The sequence below is a fragment of the Monodelphis domestica genome, chromosome 8 (assembly GCF_027887165.1).
Source record: "Monodelphis domestica isolate mMonDom1 chromosome 8, mMonDom1.pri, whole genome shotgun sequence".
NCBI lineage: Eukaryota > Metazoa > Chordata > Mammalia > Didelphimorphia > Didelphidae > Monodelphis > Monodelphis domestica.
The window spans coordinates 100,643,268-100,662,503 of NC_077234.1; the positions used below are offsets into that span (position 1 = coordinate 100,643,268).

At 35.0% G+C, this 19,236-nt stretch overlaps 1 protein-coding gene across 1 annotated transcript; it reads left to right on the top strand.

The window, feature by feature from the left end:
• The first annotated feature begins 6,081 nt into the window (after positions 1-6,081).
• LOC100010785 (acidic leucine-rich nuclear phosphoprotein 32 family member E-like) lies at positions 6,082-6,998 on the top strand. The gene is given in 1 exon segment (XM_016425013.2): positions 6,082-6,998. A coding segment is annotated over 1 exon segment (747 nt). The 5' UTR covers positions 6,082-6,115; the 3' UTR covers positions 6,863-6,998.
• The last annotated feature ends 12,238 nt before the right edge of the window (positions 6,999-19,236 follow it).

A 19,236-nucleotide genomic window follows, 5' to 3' on the forward strand; every position in this document is an offset into this window, starting at 1 on the left:
TATATCTTGTGCCCTATACTAATTCTCCTTCTAGTAAATCTAATTTATGTCAATTAGATTTGGCTATAGGACAATTCCCAAAGAGTAACCATCTCTCACTTGATATACTAAATAAAGGACTAATTGTGAAGATTTACACAAGACTTTAAAGTCTACAATGTGGCTTCCATAGAATTTTTTTTTTATTCTGAAAACAACCCAGTAGAGCAAGTGCTATTATTATCCCCATTTTGTAGAAGAGGAAACAGAGTCTTGCACAGGGTCAGTCAGAAAAAGGGTCTGAATTCAAATTCAGATTAGATAACAGGGAAAAGATGTGGGGCAGTAAGGATCATAAGAATCACTCCTTACTTCAGATTCACTAGTAGAAAGAAAAAGAAAATACCTTTCACTATTGGAAAGGTTATTTATTTTTCAAACAGTTTCTCACCTGTGTTCAACAGTTTCTATTTTTGAAGTTGTCTTCTGTCCCTGTATTTCATTTTATCTTCCTGTAAAGGCTTCTAGTCATTGATGCTCACAACTACATGCCAATTCCTCTTGGAGGAGGAAAAAAGAGGACACACACACACACACATGTAGATAGTGAATATCAATCAGTACATTAGGGAGGCATCTATAATATACACAAACAACACAAGTACATATATGTTTATATTTGTATATATGTAGTTATACACAAGAGTCATATTCAGTTTGACAGAAATGTCTTACACCCATGCAGGAGAAGATGCATAATAGCTAACTAAGGACTTACATCTATTATAATCCTATTAGTTATTATTTGTTTCTTACCCCTGCATGGGTGCACATAGTCACAGTCATCAAATCGCCTCCTTTTTTTTTTCCTCGAGCCTATGAATTGTTTTTCATTGTAAAAATGATTTTAACTTTTTCACTGCAATTCATAAATGTGGCCTTTGGGCCCACTGTTTATGACAGCTGGAATAGCTCTGTTTGGACCAGCCAGCAAAGGCATCATCTTTCTGTAGGTATTGACACAGAAGCCATAAGCATCCATCTGGATATTGTGCTTGTTTCCACACTCTCCCATAGCATCAGGCTTTGAGATTGATGTCTAAAAATGTACATTTCAGTAGAGTTGTGCCATAGAAATAAATACCAATTTATTCATTAGTACTTCCAGCTACAACACATTTTAAAACCACATTTTAAGTTTATGATTTTAATACTTTCCATAAATTCTTTAATGTCTATTTCACATATATTTGAAGCAATTTATTTTATGTTCTCTACTTTAGAGACTACCGTATAGTGAGTGTGACATTCAACATTAATTTAAATACTTTTTTATTTAAAATAAATTATGAATAAACTACCTCAAATAGGAATCTTTTTATAGTTATCTTGCTAATAGTTTCCACCCTCAACCAAAGAATTTATCTATACTTGTAAAATAAATTACACAACTAAAGTAATTATCAAGATAACCCAGACAAAAAGCATGTCCAACAAGGTTTTTATTTAGTGATCACTGGGGCAATGACAGAACAATAGTCCTACAACTAAGGGAAGACTGTGGCTATTCAAAGTCCATGTCAGGGAATTTGCTAGAAATTGTCATTTGAGTAGGCAGAATGTTGGGTAATGGCCAATTGGAATGACCTCTCAAAGAATCATGGTAGATGCAAAGCAAACATAGTAGTAGCAGGAGTAGATAGATTACAGTATGAAATATAATATTTTTTTTAAAAAAAGGTAACTATGAATGATTTTGGTAAACTAACCAGGGAATAAAGATCAACATATAAGCTAGAGAACAACTGAAATATTTACCTTATAGGGTTGTTGTGAGGACCAAATAATATAATGTATTTTGAAGTCCTTTTCCAAACATAATTCACCATATAAATATCAGTTGTTATTCTTGTAAGCTGACTTGACAACTATCTGGGTAGCTTGCAAATCAATTTATTTGGCTTTAAGTTCCCCAAAATAATGACTCACTAAAAGGACACAAATCTGGAACAAGGAAGAATGGAGTGGGGTAGGGTAGTGAAGATGTGTGGGATCCATAGTTCGTAGGGAAAAGTACATTTTTGGAGAATGGAAAATACAGTTATGGAAGAATTTTGTTGAGAAGGACCAGAATAGAACAACGACTTTTCATTCTTCCTTCTCATTCACCTCATGGTCATATTAAATTAATTTCCAGCCCTTATGAATTCTTTCTCCATAAATTCCCTTATATCTTTCCCCTTTTCTCTATTCCCTTAGCCTCAACCCAAGTTCAGTTCCTCATCAATTCTCAAAGGGACGGGTATAATGTGCTCCTAGATGGATTTCCTGTTTTTAGTCTTTTTTTCGAATCTATTATCAACTTAACTGCTAAAATAAGTTTCCTAAGTCACAAATTTAGCCATATCATCGCTCTCCCCTCTAGTCCTCAGTGCTTACTAGCTGACTGTAGGAAAAAATACAAACTTCTCAGCAGAGCATTTCAGGTCTGCAGCAGCTGGTTTCTTTCTACCCAACATTCAAAATTTATTTTATATGGTTCCCCTTCTTACATTCTACATTCAAGTCAACCTAGATTATTGTCATACCCTAAAGATTAACTTTTATGATATTATATATTTATTTTTTCTTTTTATACCTTTTCATTTTAATTAACAACCATTTATTTTCTCTTTCTCCTACCTAGATTTGTTAAAGAAGAAAAAAGGAAAGGAAATAACATTTGGTAATTAAGAGACCATTAATAATTTTGCAGAGGGCATTTTCAGTTTAATGATGAGATGAGAAAAGAAATTACAGATGGTTTAGTAGAGAGGGAAAACAGAAATTATATTGTAATCATTGCAGAGAACCACAGAAACAACAAATCTTTCCTGATGAAAACCATCCACAATAGAAAATGTAAAATTCATGATAACCACAAATTTCTCAGATAGTGATCTGAAGCCAGTTGGTTGGGGTCCACTAATGTATGTACTCCTTAAACAGTTGTCTATTTTACAGAATGATAATTAGCTAGTCCCAGATGTAAAGAGGATATCAGACTGTATTGCATTTGGAAAAGTAGGTGCGGCTTTCAATAATAGCAAACTGCTCCAATGTTAGAAAACTTTACCATTTAACAATGAATGTTCTACTGATGCTCCCACCTACAAATTATGAAATGTCTAAACCTTACAAAAATTAAAATTACATATAAGCTAACAGGTGGTAGGAAATTCATGGTGTGTTTAAGCAGGCAAAATAGTTTTGTTTTGTTTTTTTACCAAAGTTGACTTGTGTGCAGTGAGTGATATAAAATACACTTTCAAGTTATAGATGTATATAAGGGAGGCAATTCAGTGAGGGGTTAGTAAGATGGAAAATCTATATGGTACTTTGTCACCCTTAAGATAATTTTAAAAACAAAAAAATGTGTAAACAAATATGAGCAAAACCATCAATGAATTGGAGAGGATAACTGTAAAAGCTTTGTGGGAAAATATGGATCAGATTCTACAGATTCAATAATCATCTATATTCAGAATAACTCCTAGATCATCTAAAGAGTCCTAATTTCTTTTTTGAGTTTTCCCCTACGCAGACGACTGCCTATTGGATATTTCCAAACAGATGTCCTGTAGGCAGCATAAAGTTAGCATTCCCTAAGTAGAACTCATTATTCCTGCTGCCCGCAATGTGTTTCTTGCTAACTTCCCTATTTCTATTGAGGATACTACCAAAATTCTAATTGTATGGGTTTAAATTCTCAGAATTATCCTCAATTCTTCCTTCTCTCTCATGCCAAATATCCATTAAGTTGCCAAATCTTAATTCTACCTCAATGCCATTTCATAGATGCATTTCCTTCTCTCCATTCATATTAAAATCACCTTAATTTATACCCTCATCACTTCCAGTATGGACAGTTTCAAAAGCCTCCAGTCTCTCTACTCTCTGAAATTCACCCTGAACAAAACTGCCAAATTAATATTCTTCAAACATTGACCTGTCCATATCACTCACTCTACTATTCAAAATATTCCAATTGCTTTCATTTGACTTTGGGATAAAATGAAAACTCCTCTGTTTGGAATTTAAAACTTTTCACAATATGACTCTAGCATACCTTTTCCAATCTTATTCAAAATTAGTTTTGTTCAACAATTTTATATTCTGATCAAAGCAACCTACTTGATATTCCCCGCATACTACCCCTTACTTCTTTGCCTTTACAAAGGTTTCCCTTGGCCCTCCCATACCTAAGTTCCTAAACTCAAGTGTAAAATCCTATAGGAGGCCTTTACTAACAAATATGCATTTTATATTTACCTATTTATATTCATATTTTTGTTCCCTGAATAAAATAAAATCTCCTTAAGGAAAGATCCAGTTTTACTTTTTTTTAAATTTTGTTCAATGTATAATAAATACATCAAATAATACAATGCAATAATACAATGTAATAATCAAATGTACAATGGAAAATGTACACAAATTTTGAATAATATCTAATTTGTGTGCTGCATAGTGGGATATCTGTATATAGTAGGTACTTAATACAAGCTTGTTAAGTGATTCAATGAATGAACAAAAAATGCACAGGATGAGAATATTGAGAATGGTCAAAATATATATAACAGTGTAGGAATGCTATAGACTGGTCCCAACTCAGGCCAATCTGATGCTTCAGGTACAGAATTTTTTTTTTGTGGAAAAAGAAAATAGAAATATTTATAGAACTTCAAACAGCAAAAGAAAAGAAATTTACTTAGCTGTAGCATGGAAAGGACATTAGTCAAGGATACAGTATTTATACAGGCAAACACAGCATCTTTTTATGGAAATAAAATCTTTTTACATGGAAATATATATTTTATATATTGAAATGTTTCTGTTCAGAAAGGGATGTTTAGTGTGAAAAATCCCAAGGGAAAATAACATGATGGATGCACCTTTTGTGCTCCCATTTAATTAGGAAGTTGTATTAATGCCTTGGGTCATATAGCCCTGAAACAATAAAGAGTCAGAGACAGTTCCCTTGTCTTTCAGAGGGGGAAAAATAACATTATATATACATATATATATACATGAAGTTTTTCTACCACATCACACTCCTTGGTTATAGAATTCTAACCATCTTTTTGTAAATTCTTATCTTCTATTTGATATCAGTTCTAAGATAGATGAGCAGCAAGGATGTTAAGTGACTTGCCCACAGTCACACAGCCAGGAATTTTCTGAGTCCAAAGTTGAGCCTCTGTCCTCTTGACTCCAGATCTGGCAGTCTATGCACAATGCTACCAAGCTACTCCAGAGTACTAAACATTTTGCAGAAGAGTCAAACTTGTGGTCCCTCTGAGTTTGGATGAAAAGTTAATTGGGAAATAGTTAACAAAATAAATAAAAATACAATACATCAAATATATGTTAATTTGGGGGTTTTAAGTCAATATTTGGTCTTCAGACATTTATTTATATTGAGTTTGAGACAATTATGATGACATTCAATCACTTAAATGACTTTCAGGATATTATTTGGGGATATTCAAGAAACTTGGTGTGTAGCTTTGGAGCCTAGTGCAAAAAATTGGAAAATGACCAAAAAAGAGAAAATGGGCAATGGAATGGACTCATGAAGAAATAATTGATTATAGAAGAGAATGAAAACCCAAGATCCTAGTCTTCACCTTATCCATTCATTAGGGCTGAGTACCAGATCTTAATAATCTGACCTATGTTGTGTTTCCTGCCAAGTCTTTTCAGTATAAAATGGTTCTTCTGATGGAAGATAGTGACAACCAACCAACACACCATTAGGAACATCAGAACCTAAGGATAAATGATGATACTTTCAGTACTATCACTAATTCTCTTAACAAATCAAGACCATCTCTAGTAATGAAGCTCAAAAAATACAGTTATTCCTAACCACTCCAAAGAACCTATGGAGTCTGAATGTAAATAAAAGCATACCGTTTTCCATTTCATTTTCTTCATATTTTTGTAATATGCATATTTTGCAAGAGAGTACATGTATAGATTTTTTTTATTTGGAGGTTGGGGGTGCTGGGAAAAGGAAGGGAAAGGAGGAAAGGGGAAGGGAGGAGAGTGAGTAGTGGTGGCAGTGGTGGTGGTGGTGGAGGAGGAGGAGGACATGGACATGGAGATGAAACAGAAGATTAGCCTGGAGTTAAGGAACAGAGCCCCCGAGGAGGTGACAGAGTTAGTCCTTGATAACTGCCATTCTGTCAACGGGGAAATTGAGGGGCTCAATGACACTTTCAAAGAATTAGAATTTCTGAGCATGGTCAGGGTGGAGCTTATCTCTCTGGCTCAGCTCCCCAGCTTGAGTAAACTTTGAAAGTTGGAACTTAGTGATAATTTTATTTCTGGGGGCCTGGAGGTCCTGGCAGAAAAATGTCCAAATCTCACCTACCTCAATCTGAGCGGCAATAAAATCAAAGATCTCAGCACAGTAGAAGCTCTGCAAAATCTTAAAAGTTTGAAAAGCCTTGATTTGTTTAACTGTGAGATCACACACCTGCAAGATTATAGAGAAAGTATTTTTGAACTGCTACAACAAATCACATATCTCGATGGATATGATCAGGAAGATAATGAAGCCCGGGACTCTGAAGAGGAAGAAGATGATGATGAGGATGATGATGAAGAGGATGAAGATGAAGAAGAGGATGAAGCTGATCCCCCAAGAGGATATGAAGAGGAGGAAGAAGATGAAGATGAAGCAGGTTCAGATTTGGAAGGAGAAGAGGAGGAGGATGATGATGATGATGATGACTATGTTGAAGAAGGAGGATATGATGAGGAAGAAGAAGAAGAAAGTGTTCAAGGAGAGAAGAGGAAACGAGATATTGAAGATGAAGGAGAAGAAGATGATTAAATGGACCAGACTCCTTTCTTCTATAGCGTTTGCAATAATAGAGTGATCTTGTGGATCTCCATGTTTCTTTATGTACCATGCTGTCCCTACAGAAGATAACATGTAACTTTTTATAGGAAAGGTGTGATTTTACTATTTTTGCCTTTTTATCATTCCAAATAAGATTTATTAGCCTGTTAGTGACCACATACGGTAGATAGAAAAAAGAAATCAGTCCTATATAATCATTGACCCCCTCGACCCCCCCCCCATGCCCCATTATCAGATTCCCTAGTAGTTCATTTGAGATTTTAATTTTCTTACTCAAACTTAATGTTTTGGTCATGATTAGCTCACAATGAAAATATGGTAGGTTTTCCACAGGTATAGTATGGTGCATTTCATTCATAAGGTTTTAAAGTTATTTATAAACTAATTGAAATCAAAGTTGCTGTTCTATGCTGTAATATGAGAAGTCAACAGTCTCTTCTTTGAGAAGACATTTTGATTATATTCTTTAGAGCTGGCCGCAGGTCTAGTTAAAAGCTAGGGACTATTTTGATGCGAATGGTTTTTTAAAGACTATATAATTAAGTCAGAAGCCGAAGGGTGAGGCTTCTGTTCAGAAATAGCATTTTTATAGTTTATTGTTAGAGAGGCCGCTGAAACCTGTCCCAAACCAGGTGGCCATTTAGGTGTTTGCGTTTAAAAGAATATAGTTCTTGTATTCCAAGTTGAGCACATATGTGGACCCTTTCTTGTTTAGGCTACAAGTCACGGCATGATGGGTTTTTTTAAGGTAAACGTTTTGCTCTTTTAGCATCCCTTGCCCTTTCTGATTTCTATATCCTCCCAAAGTGGAAGACAAACTGCTTTCCGTTGGAGGAGATCTAGCAAAAACTTTAGGCCTTTCCTTGCTTTGCTTGGATTTTTCATAGGCTACCCTTGAATAAGAGGATTGACTAAAATTGTCTCACATATAGATCTGATTTATCCACCTAACTTTGTTCAAGAGCCTCTGCTTACCCTGCGTTTCTCCTGCTTGATATTGTGAATTAATTGTATCAGGGTGAAATCAGGGGATTCCTGAACCAGTATCAGAGTCCCCTTGATGTCAGATAGCTTCCGTGAATGTTTAATGAGGCATTCTATCCATGGATAGACTTTACATTTAATGTTTGATTCCTGAATCAAGATTCGGACACTGTAGACTGGAGATCTGCTAAGCATATTTTATTTTCCTGAATAGAGCCTTAAATTATTCTTCCCATTGTTATGAAGCATAACCAGTTTTTAAGATTTTTGAATGGCATGTATTAGGCAGTTGGCAAAAATACCTTAAACTAGATTGGTTTTAAGATAAAGATTTTTTTAAAAAATGGTTATCTATAGAGAAAATAATTGGGGGAAACCTTGCAATTCTATATGTGCACCTGTGTGTTTTTCCCATTAAGTTTCCATGTTTTGTATAAATTCTAAGTCAAACAAAAAGAATTAGATAAATATATTCCCCCTTTTTTTGTCATGGAGGCTCAATTTTCAAGACAGTGGCTTTTTGTTTATCTTGATTATCTCAAAGATGTTTTTCCTTATAAGTCTTGAAGATTTATAACTTTAAAAAATTAGCATCAAGGAATGATGATGATTATCTTTTTGAACTGAAGTCATACTTTTCTTCTATATAGGGCCACATATAAATGACTAAAATATATATTTTTTTTCTTTTTCACTTAGGGCTCAAAGAACGTGACTAGTAACTTTAGGGTTCCCAGAGAAGCATAATTACAAAGTCATCTTTACAAAAATCTAGTTCATAAAAAGCTTGACTAGTAAATTGACATAAAAATTCTTGGGACAGAGTTGGTGCAGTGATAAGGATGCTTGACTAGCAATCTACTTGTTTTTAACAATTGAGATGCAGCATTTCAGGCACTTTCCATTCTTAAGTTCCATTTATTACTTTTGGTTTTCAAAATACCTGTTTTAAAATTTAATTTACATTTTAAAAAATCAATTATCTTATTGTGCAATCAGAATTAATACAGTTCATTTATTTTAAAAGGTAACATCTAGAGCCTCCAGATAACTTCTGAAACTTACTTTGCTTGGTGGGTGGTATTTTCATGCAAATATGTAAGGGAGGGGTTTTATATTTTGTAGAGGTTTTTGTCCTATTTTAATGCTCTTTGTAAGGCAGTATGTATATAGTGTGTTAAGTCCTCTAATAATTTCTCTCCTAAAAAACTTTGAAGTTATTACTTTTGTGCAACTGTGTTTTGAATAAAGCCACTACACTGTTAAATAAAAAAAAAAGAGTACATGTATATACTGTATCAAATTGTTTACTCTCTCAAAGAGGGTATAGGGAAGGGGAGGGAGAAACATGGAACTTAAAATGTAAGAAAATGAATGTTAAAAAAATCAATTTTATGTATAATTGGGAAAAAATAAAGGATTACTAAACTACAACAAAAATTAACTAAAAGGTTATTTATTACCTTCTGTTTGTATTCTTTCTTGAGATAACTATATTATTTAAATTTAAAAGAAAACATACTGACTTCTAAAGCCCATGTATTCTTTATCTTCAGTTTGAGAGAGTTTATCTTAGGGGGGAAAAAAAGCTATAAACTTATTCACTATGACTGAGACGCCAGTGAGGCAAATTCCTAACATATAGTCAGAGATTGGGCTCTATATTGACAAATTTTAAAGTCATATTTGTCAGTTAATAAGTTAATAAACATTTTTTTTTAAAAACCCTTACCTTCTATCTAAGAATCAATACTGTGTATTGGTCCCAAGGCAGGAGTGATAAATGCTAGGCAATGGGGGTTAACTGACGTGCCCAGTTAGGAAATGTCTGAGGCCAGATTTGAACCTCCAATCTCCATTGCTGGCTTTCTAACCACTGAGCCACTTCCTACCCCAATCAATAAGAATTTATTAAGAATCTACTATACGTCAAGCACTATGCTAATCACTGGAGAGATAGAAAAAGGCAAAAGACAGACTTTTCTTTCCAGGACTTTAGAATATAATATGAAAGCTACTATATACCAAAGCTATATAATCAACAGAGAAAAAAGCAGAGGAATTAGAAAAAGTTTCATGTAGAAAGTGAGATTTTAACTTAGAATTGGAAGCAAGCTGGGAAGGTCAGGAGTCAGACATGAGGAGGGAGAGAATTCCAGGAATGGGAGACAGCCAGTCAAAATTCCTCGAGTTAAGATATAGAGAGTCTTGTTCAAAGAATTCTGAGAAAGGCAGTGTCACCTAACTGAAAAGGATGGGGAGACAAATGAGGGAGTAAGAAACTGGAAAGGGATAAGGAAGTTAGGTCATGAGGGTCTTTGGATGCCAACTAGACAGCTTTATATTTGATCCACGAGGTGTTAGGGAGGTGTGTGTGTGTGTGTGTGTGAGAGAGAGAGACAGACAGACAGACAGACAGACAGACAGACAGACAGACAGACAGACAGAGAGACAGAGACAGGGAGATAGAGAGAACAAGAGTGAGAGACAGGGACACACCTACACATTAGGGAAATCTCTTTGGTGGCCAAATGGAAGATAGACTAGAGAGGAGAGGACAGACCAAACAGCAAACTATTGCAATATTCCAGATGTGAGATGAGAATCTTTGTCAGTGTCAGAGGAGAGAAAGGGCTATATTGAAGAGGTATTACAAAGGTAAAAATGAAAGAGTTTGGCGACAGAGTAAATACTGGGGATGTAGAGAGAGTAAGGAGTTGAGGGTGACCTCTTGCTTCTATGTGTTTGAAGCAAATGTCAGTTTACTGAAAACATTGGTGTAATGAAACAGCAAATTATATTATAGTACTTGTAGGCAGAGAGGCACTTGGAAGGGATGATGGGGGAAAGAGAAGACTTTTCTTAGAAACTATATCCATTTTAGATTTTTTGCTGTGAGATGTCTATAGAGGCAATAGTTCTTTTTTATTTTAATTTTTCCCAATTACATATGTAAACAGCATCCAACATTTTTCAAAGAATTTTGAGACTCGAATTCTCTCTTTCCCTCACCCCCAACTACCTCCTGCCTGGAGATAGTAAGCAATCTCATGCAAACTTTACATGTGCAATTGTGTAAGACGTTTTTCCATATTAATCCTTTTGTTCCAATTGTTCTCTTTAATATCCTTCCTCTCCTCCTCTGAACAACAGTTTTGCCTTTTCTTTTTTCCCCTTGAAGTTTTGCCAGAAAGCTACACACTCCACTTTCTGAACTACCTCCCCCCCTTTTTTTCAACTTGGTTGATAATTTATTGATGTTACCAGGAGGTGTGATCAAATTTTCCTGTCTTTGGAACAAATTTTCTATCTGGAATAATTTTACTTTATACAATGCCTCACACTTATTCTATTTTTTTTATTCGTTTATTGACTGATTAAGATATGTTTTGAGTTAGTTAAGGTATCAGGGCTAAAATGAGGTGGAAGTGGTTTCACTCTTACCTCCACCCAGGTAAATTCACATTAACCATGGAATCAGTTTTACCTCTCCAGCATAATTAGAAAACAAAATACTTCTAAACAACAACAGCCCTTTTCCCCAACCCTTCCTGGAAAGAAGTTTTCTGAATTAGGCCAGGTAAAAGGAGATCTGCCAAATGAGAGATGGGATCTAAACCTATCTAATTCATTTCCCCATAATATAGGTCATTCTTTGAAGGAGCAAAGCACTTGAGGCTTAGGCAACTTTGTACCAGGGCTGGAATAAGGAAGGTCCAAAGAAGATCAAATTGAACTAAATCCCAAAGTAGCTTTATTAGGTCAGTTTTCCAAGAGACTAGATCCAAGAAACAGGTGGAACAGAGAATTCTTCCCTTTCACTCTTGGCTTTGATTCATCAAAGGCATTATTTCTGGGAAGTCATACAACCAACTGGTCAAGGGCATAATGATGAAGCTGCTATTTGCAGGGGCAAACATCTTGTCCTGAGATGAGGGGAAAAGGCCATTCTACCATTTATGAGAACTAAATACTATATAGATTGACAGTTTCATAGTGGATAAAGTTCTGGACATGGCATAGGAAGACCCAAGTTCGAAACATGTTTTAGACCTTCCCAAAATGGGACAATGGACAAGTCATTTAAGCTATTTTAGCCTGTCACCTACCCTGCAGAGCTGTTGTGAGGATCAAATGAAATAATAAATGTAAAATGCTTTCTTTACGTTAAATCCTATTAAATGTTAGGTATTTTTATTTTGGAGTAGAAGTAGGACTCCGATGTCTCCTAAAAGGTTCTCCAGACAAGCAAATGTATTGGAATGCATCAGGAAAGTTCTTCCATTGATCCTTATTCCAAAATTTAAAGACTTAAATTGTCTAGTACTATTTTCTCCATCCCTTTAATGACTCAGCCAGACTAATGGCCACCATCCAAAAAGCAGTGCCAATGTAGATAATAAGTGACTGATCCCTGGAGACTTTCTCAAACATCAGTCATATCAGTTCCAGTTGGAAGGACTTAGCTAGAACTCTATTCTTGAAGCTATGACAGTATTAATTGCTTGAAAAGTCCAATTGTACATGCCTCTATTGTATAGAACAAACAGTTTTATCAATGAATTATGGCAGGAGCCTATAGCTAAAGCCTGGTGCCATTTGGGTGGGGCTTCACCCAGAAGATAAGAATTATTGCCTCAGAGGCAGGCTGGTCACAGTTTATATGCTATCACTTATATACTTGGAGGGCTGGCATAGATCTAGTATACTAAACACATCCAAGTTCATTAATTTTACCCCTTCCCAGATGTAATGGACATTCTTCTCTCTAGGACAAAATATGAACAAATCCCCATCTGTCCATATCAGTGAAATCATAGATGCTTCCAAGTATACAATTAATATGTATTTTTTCAGTTTATTATAATTTGTGAAAGTTTATTTATTTTAAAATTGGTTCCAAATACTTCTAATTAGTCTATGGTTTCTTTTAATTACATTTTTTACTCCCAGGTATTTTTGACATTGCTGATCTTCATGTCATTATTTTATTCCCTAAATATGAATGGGTTCATTCTTACCTTTAAAGGAAGAAGTTTAGGGGGCAGCTGGGTAGCTAAATGGATTGAGAGCCAGGCCTAGAGACCAGAGGTCTTAGGTTCAAATCTGACCTCAGACACTTCCCAGCTGTGTGACCCTGGGCAAGTCACTTAACCCCCATTGCCTAACCCTTACCACTCTTCTGCCTTGGAACCAATACACAGTATTGATTCCAAGAAGGAAGGTAAGGGTTTAAAAAATAAAGGAAGAAACTTAAAATACAAATAATGCTATTTATCCTAGTTCCTGTCATATGAATTGGTCCTACATATCTATCTAATTTTCAATAAAGACCAAGATATCATCAGATGAAGGAAAGTGTGATAGAAATCAACTGCCTCAAATGACTCAGTTTCCTTATATAGGAAAAAAAAAAACTAGAGCAACCTGGCTGATGGAGTGCTAGATACCTCTAAATTGAAATATCCAATTTGCCCAATATTCACAAAATGATAGAAATTTGTTCATTTTCTCTTTTAAAGAAAAGGCTTTTAATTTTTTCCACTTCATGTCAGGATAATTTTTACTGTGATTATTTTTGGAATTTTTGCTATCCATGTTCTTTCCTTCTTCCCAAACCTCCTCCTTTCCCAAGACAGTAGGTAAATATGATATAGGTTGTACGTGTTATGTAGGGGGGAGGAAGGTGTTATTTTTAAAAGGGTTGGACTTGATTTATTAAGAGTGTGGTTGCCAGGAATTTAATTTATTCCAAAGAGATTTATTTACAATATATTTACAAAATATAGAAGAGAAAAGTAAGAAAATTGGAGAGAGGATGAGGTAAGATATCTAGCCTAAGCACTAAGTAATTTACTCCTAGCCCCTTAACCCAGGCAGGGAGAGTTGGTCCTTAGCTGGCCTCAGCAAAGCCTGGGGAAGTCTCTCCTGAGATTTATCTCTCCAGAAAATATCCAGGAAAGAGTCAGCTCTTTTCACTCACCAAGTGTCAGTAGAACAGCCTCATCAGGAACAGGGTCTCAGGTCCAGTCAGCACATTCTTCACCAGCTTCCACTTTTTAGAATGAAAGTAGAACTCTTTCTCACAGGAGGTTCCACTCCAAATGAGAGTTCCAAGTCAAACTGCACTCAGGCAGTTGTCACTCCCTTTTAAAGTCACTTTCTTTTGCATCACTTCCCCTAATTTTTATGTCTACCAATCACAGTTGATGCTTTTGCTTTTAGTACTGCTCAGGGGCAGAGAGTTGATTTTGATTCGTCACCCACTATTTCACACATGGGTCACAAACATCCCAATTAATGTGTGAAATGGAGTGTTTACACCTTTGGTGATTAAATCTATAAAATGGGCAGATTTCCCCACTACTGTAAGTAGGGTGTTTACAATTTTAGTGATTAAAATCTAAAAAAATAGGCAGGGGTCACAATTTGAATCTTCACAATCAGGGGAGAGTTAATTAATTTCATTGTTATAATCAGGGGAGAGTTAAATTTAATCTTCACAGTTACTATGTAATACATATTTTCCATGTTCATCATGTTAAGGAAGAAGACACATATCACTTGCACTTGAGAAGAATTCATGAAGGAAACAAAGTGAAGAATGAATGGCATGCTTCAATCTTCATTCAGACTCCCTCAGTTCCTCTGTAGCAGTGGATAGCCTTTTTCCTCATGGGTCCCTTTGAGTTGTTCCGGATCCATGCATTGCTTTTAGTAGTTGTCATTCACAGTTGGTCATCATACTTTATTGCTATTCTTGTATACAACATTTTCCCAATTCTGCTCACTTTGCATCACCTCACAGTATTCTTCCCATTTTTTTGTAGTCACCGTGTCTTTTCTTATGGTACAAGAGCATTCCATTAGAATCAGTCTGAGATTGTAATTGTTACCCATACTTTTTTAACTTTGGCTGAAGCCCCATAGATTCTGTTTCTGTCCTTTATCTTTATTCTGTATGTATCTCCCTTCTTTAAATATGCTTCATTCTCTCATTCTCCTATTTGTTTTATAAATAGGCTTCTCAGAAAATTGTTTTCTTTTATCAGTTGGACTCCATTCTGCCCACTCCCTACCCAACTCCCAAAGTGAAATACTTTGTAGCCCTCCCTATGGTCACCCACCTTCACTGGTAGACAAACAACCCTTCTCTCCCTGGAAGGAGGTCTTGAGATGGACCCCTCTGAGTTAGGGCTTTCATTTCAGCCACAGCAGCTCTATAAATAGGACAGTGATCATTTTCCCTACTAATCTCATCCTGCTGCTAACACACAGGAGAGGGGTTGGAGCTAATTTTCTGTTTTCACTTCCTAACACTTGATAGGAACTGACTTAAAACAAAGATTTTCCTTTCCTTTTCTTTTCTTTTCTTTTTTTCTTTCCCTCCCAGAGTGTAAAAAGAGACCGGATTTGTGAAAATGAACAGCACGGCGCTGTAAACATTTCCTCCATTTCAAACATTTTCTGAGACTGAAATTTTTTCACCTAAGATCTGCCTCACTGATCTGGCATATTAAGAACTCCTAGAAATGCAGTGTCTTGAAGGCATTAACAAGTTCTATGTAAACCATGATCTACCCTAATTATATAGAAAATGGCATTACATATTTGATCTACAAGTAAACAACTTCCATCGGAAAGGATTGGGATTTAGCCTCCACAGAAAATGACTTCCTTAAGTTTCACCTTTAATTCCAAGGTAATTTCACTCTATAGTCCAATGCATCCCTTTTACTATTACTCCTTGAATCTAAAAGTTTCTTTGATGTAAATGGGAGCAAGGTAAATTATTATCCCTTTTGATGTTGATTTGTGATCATTAATAGTCATTTTTCAATGTTTGGATTAGTTTTTGTTTTTATTTTTTTAAAAAGATTCAAATAGGAAAAATAAAGAAAAAAAAAGTCAATTTAAAGCTGGGTGATGGGGGAGTGGTAACAAGAAAGGTTAACAATTTCTTGACCAAAATTTGATTTCAGGTCACTCTTCAGGCTCCTGGGCTTCATGGTAATTTGTTCATCCTTGTTTCATTAAATTGCAATTACTTCTGCTATCTCTGGCTTCATCCCTTTGGCTGGATCCTGTATTAATTAGGCCCCAGGATCCTTGTAGAGATGAAGAATTCTCTACTGGACAATGTTCTGCCAGAGTCAAGAGGTGAGTAAAAAGATGTTAATAGTAAAGTCAAGAATTATAAATTTACTTTCTTTAATGTTAGAATTAAGGAGGTCATCACCTTCATTTTCTATTATTTAAATCTCACTTTCCCTTGTCTTTTCTGTTTGAATTTGGACTCAAAAATACTGACATCTATTTTTTGCCAAAGAAATCAAATGAGTTGATGGGCTTTTTTTTCTGAGAATTAAATATATTAATTATATTCACTAATCTAGAACTTTTCTCTAATTTTGAGGCATCTCTAAAAGTGGGATCTCAATAGTCAAATAAATAAAATAGAAGGGTCCCTGTCTTACTTCCAGTAGGAAGCTTCATGGATTTCCCTTTTAATATGTGTGAATAAATAAGTGAAAACAAAGAAAAAGAACAGTAGTCATTTCAGAAGAAAACTGATTTTGAACCATCAATCTGACACTTTTCCTATGGCCAAGGATAAATCACTTAATCCCTCAATTGCTTTAAACAACTGTCTAAAGTTTATTCTAGGACCATGTTTAAAACCATCCTCACAAGGCATGTCTTAATTTGATGAACATAGAGGAAAACCACAATTTATATAGAATTACAGATACCTAAAAGTTGAAGGATGCTCAGATATGTAATTTTTGTTGTTTAGTTATTTAGTCATTTTCTACTCTGTGACCAAATTTGTATTTTTTTGGTAGAAATTAGCATGGTTTGCAATTTCCTTTTCCAGATCATTTTTCAAATAAAGAAATTAAGGCAAGCAGGTTTAAGTGACTTTCTCAAGGTTATACCACTAGTGTTCGAATCCATATTTGAACAAAGGTTCTCCTGACTCTAGACCTGGTACTCTATGTGCTTTGCCACTTAGCTATATATATTACATAATAGAAGTCTATGATTTAATTTTTTTTAAAAAATATGCCTTTCTCACCTCCTCATCTCCTACTTTCAGCCATCTAACTGAGAAAGAAAGCAAGAAAAAGAAGGAAAGAGAAAAAGAAAGAAATTGTCATAAACAAGCATAGTGAAGTCAATTATTTCCAAGTTTTTACATTTACCATATTGTTGTTATTGCATTAACACCAGTTCATACAAGTGTTCTCATGTTTTTCTGATGCTATCCCCTTCATCATTTCTCATAGCACAATAGAATTGCATCATATTTACATAACAGAACTTGTTCAGCCATTTATGAAATTATGAATAACAGCTCAAATTGCCATTCTTTGTTACCTCAAAAAGAACTAAATTTTATATACCCTTGATTAGAACTTGTTTTACTTACTAATCTTTCTTTTAATATATTCTGCCTCTAATTCTTCCTTTTCTTTTCTCCCCTTTTCTTACTCTTTCTCTGTCAAGGGAAATGTATCTTTATCCAACTATGTATGTCTATGTATTTACCCTGATTTGACTTGTTCCGATGACAATGAGGCATTCCTCCTCTTCTTCCTTGCTGTATTCCTTCTATTTCTATTTGGTGCTCTGGCTCTAAGATATCTGGCAAATTTCCTTTTAAGATTTCTTAAAATATGTTATCTAAGCTCTTTGTTTGCTCTTGGAATTCAGGTTGTCCAATTACATGTATAGGCATATATATATATATATATATATATATATATATTTCTTCTCTTTTTCTAAGTTTCATATTTTTTCTCTTACAATATATCATACTTTTCTGGGTTTTTTCAGTCTTTTGACTTAATTTTAATATTTCTTGTTGTTTCATTGAGTTATTGGCTTCCATTTGATTAATTTTAATTTTCAGAGATTTTATTGCTTGGGTATGGTTTTATACTTCTTGTGCCAAGCTGACAATTCCCTTTCAAATTCTTTCTTCCATGGCTTTCTTTTTTTCTATATTTCTACAATAGTGAGAAAAATAACATTTTAAAAAATCCAAATGATTCGAGAATCCATTTACTCCTTCTGAGTATGTGCTTTGTGTATCCCTCTCACCATAATAGCATTAGTGATATGATTATCTTTTTTGTTTGTTCCTTCTTTCAGCTTACTTCTTTACATATGACTTGATGTTATATCTGTGCTCTGTATACTTCTGGAGAGAAGTTTTAAGGTGGTCTGTTTGCTACTTTCTTGGAATATTGAATTTTTTATGACTAAGATCTCAGGGATAGCTCATGCGAGGGACTTTTAAGCTTTCAATGCTCAGTAAGTGGTCCAACCGAGAACAAAGTCTGATTAAATGCTCACTGACTCCCCGCCCCCAACCCAATCTGATCTCTGTAAGTTCCTGACTTGGGTTTGAGGCTCAACAATACTGAACTTGTAAAGTCATTATTAGACAACAGGTTTCATGCTGGTTCAGAGTGTAGTGTTCCCCTTGGTTTAATGTTATTGCTTTCAAGTTGCACTAGAATCTGGAACTGAGGACATGTTCTGCTCATAAAATCCAAGTCATGAAGAAAGTATTTGAACCAAATAAAATAATGTTTTAAAAACTAAAAAAAAAAAAGATAATATTTGTTTCTAAGCTTGTTCCTTACTAGGTACACAGCCTAGTTCTCATGGCCACTATGTACTCTGGAAGGTCACCCCTGGGTGTAGGTGCCCTTCTGGGATCTGGATCTATGACTCAAAAGTGGATGGTAGACCCCAAAGATGCCATTTGGTACTTCTTCCTTCACATTTCCCTCGTGTGAACCAGGTGTCTCCTCTTGCTTTGATATATAAATTCTCTTAGTAAGTACTAGAACTCTCTATCTCCTGAATCACTGTGACTTTTTCCTTGGATTTCTCCATTATGATTCAATCTGATGCATTTTCTAAATATGTTTGAAAAAGATTTAAAGGTAAATAATTATATTGTTTCCTTCTATTTCATCATAATTGCTCTGCTTCTTACCGTGTCATCTGATAAAGAAGGAACTAGAAGTTTAAGCATTTAAGTAGTTTGTTCAAATTCACAATCAGTGAGTAGATGAACCTAGAAACCAGATCTCTTGATTTTCAATCTAGCACTCTTTCCACATTGCCTCTTCTATAACATTTCAGTATGCATCATGATTCAACGCATTAAGACGTCATAATTTTCAGATCTATCTCCAGTGCTACAAACTGCAAAATCTATGTGCCTTGAGAGATAGATGATGTTCGCAAGATGCTGTGGTGGAAAATATGAATACTAGAACATTCTAGCAGTGAGGCTATGAATTTTCTTAGGGTGCTCCTTGAACAATAAACATACAGTA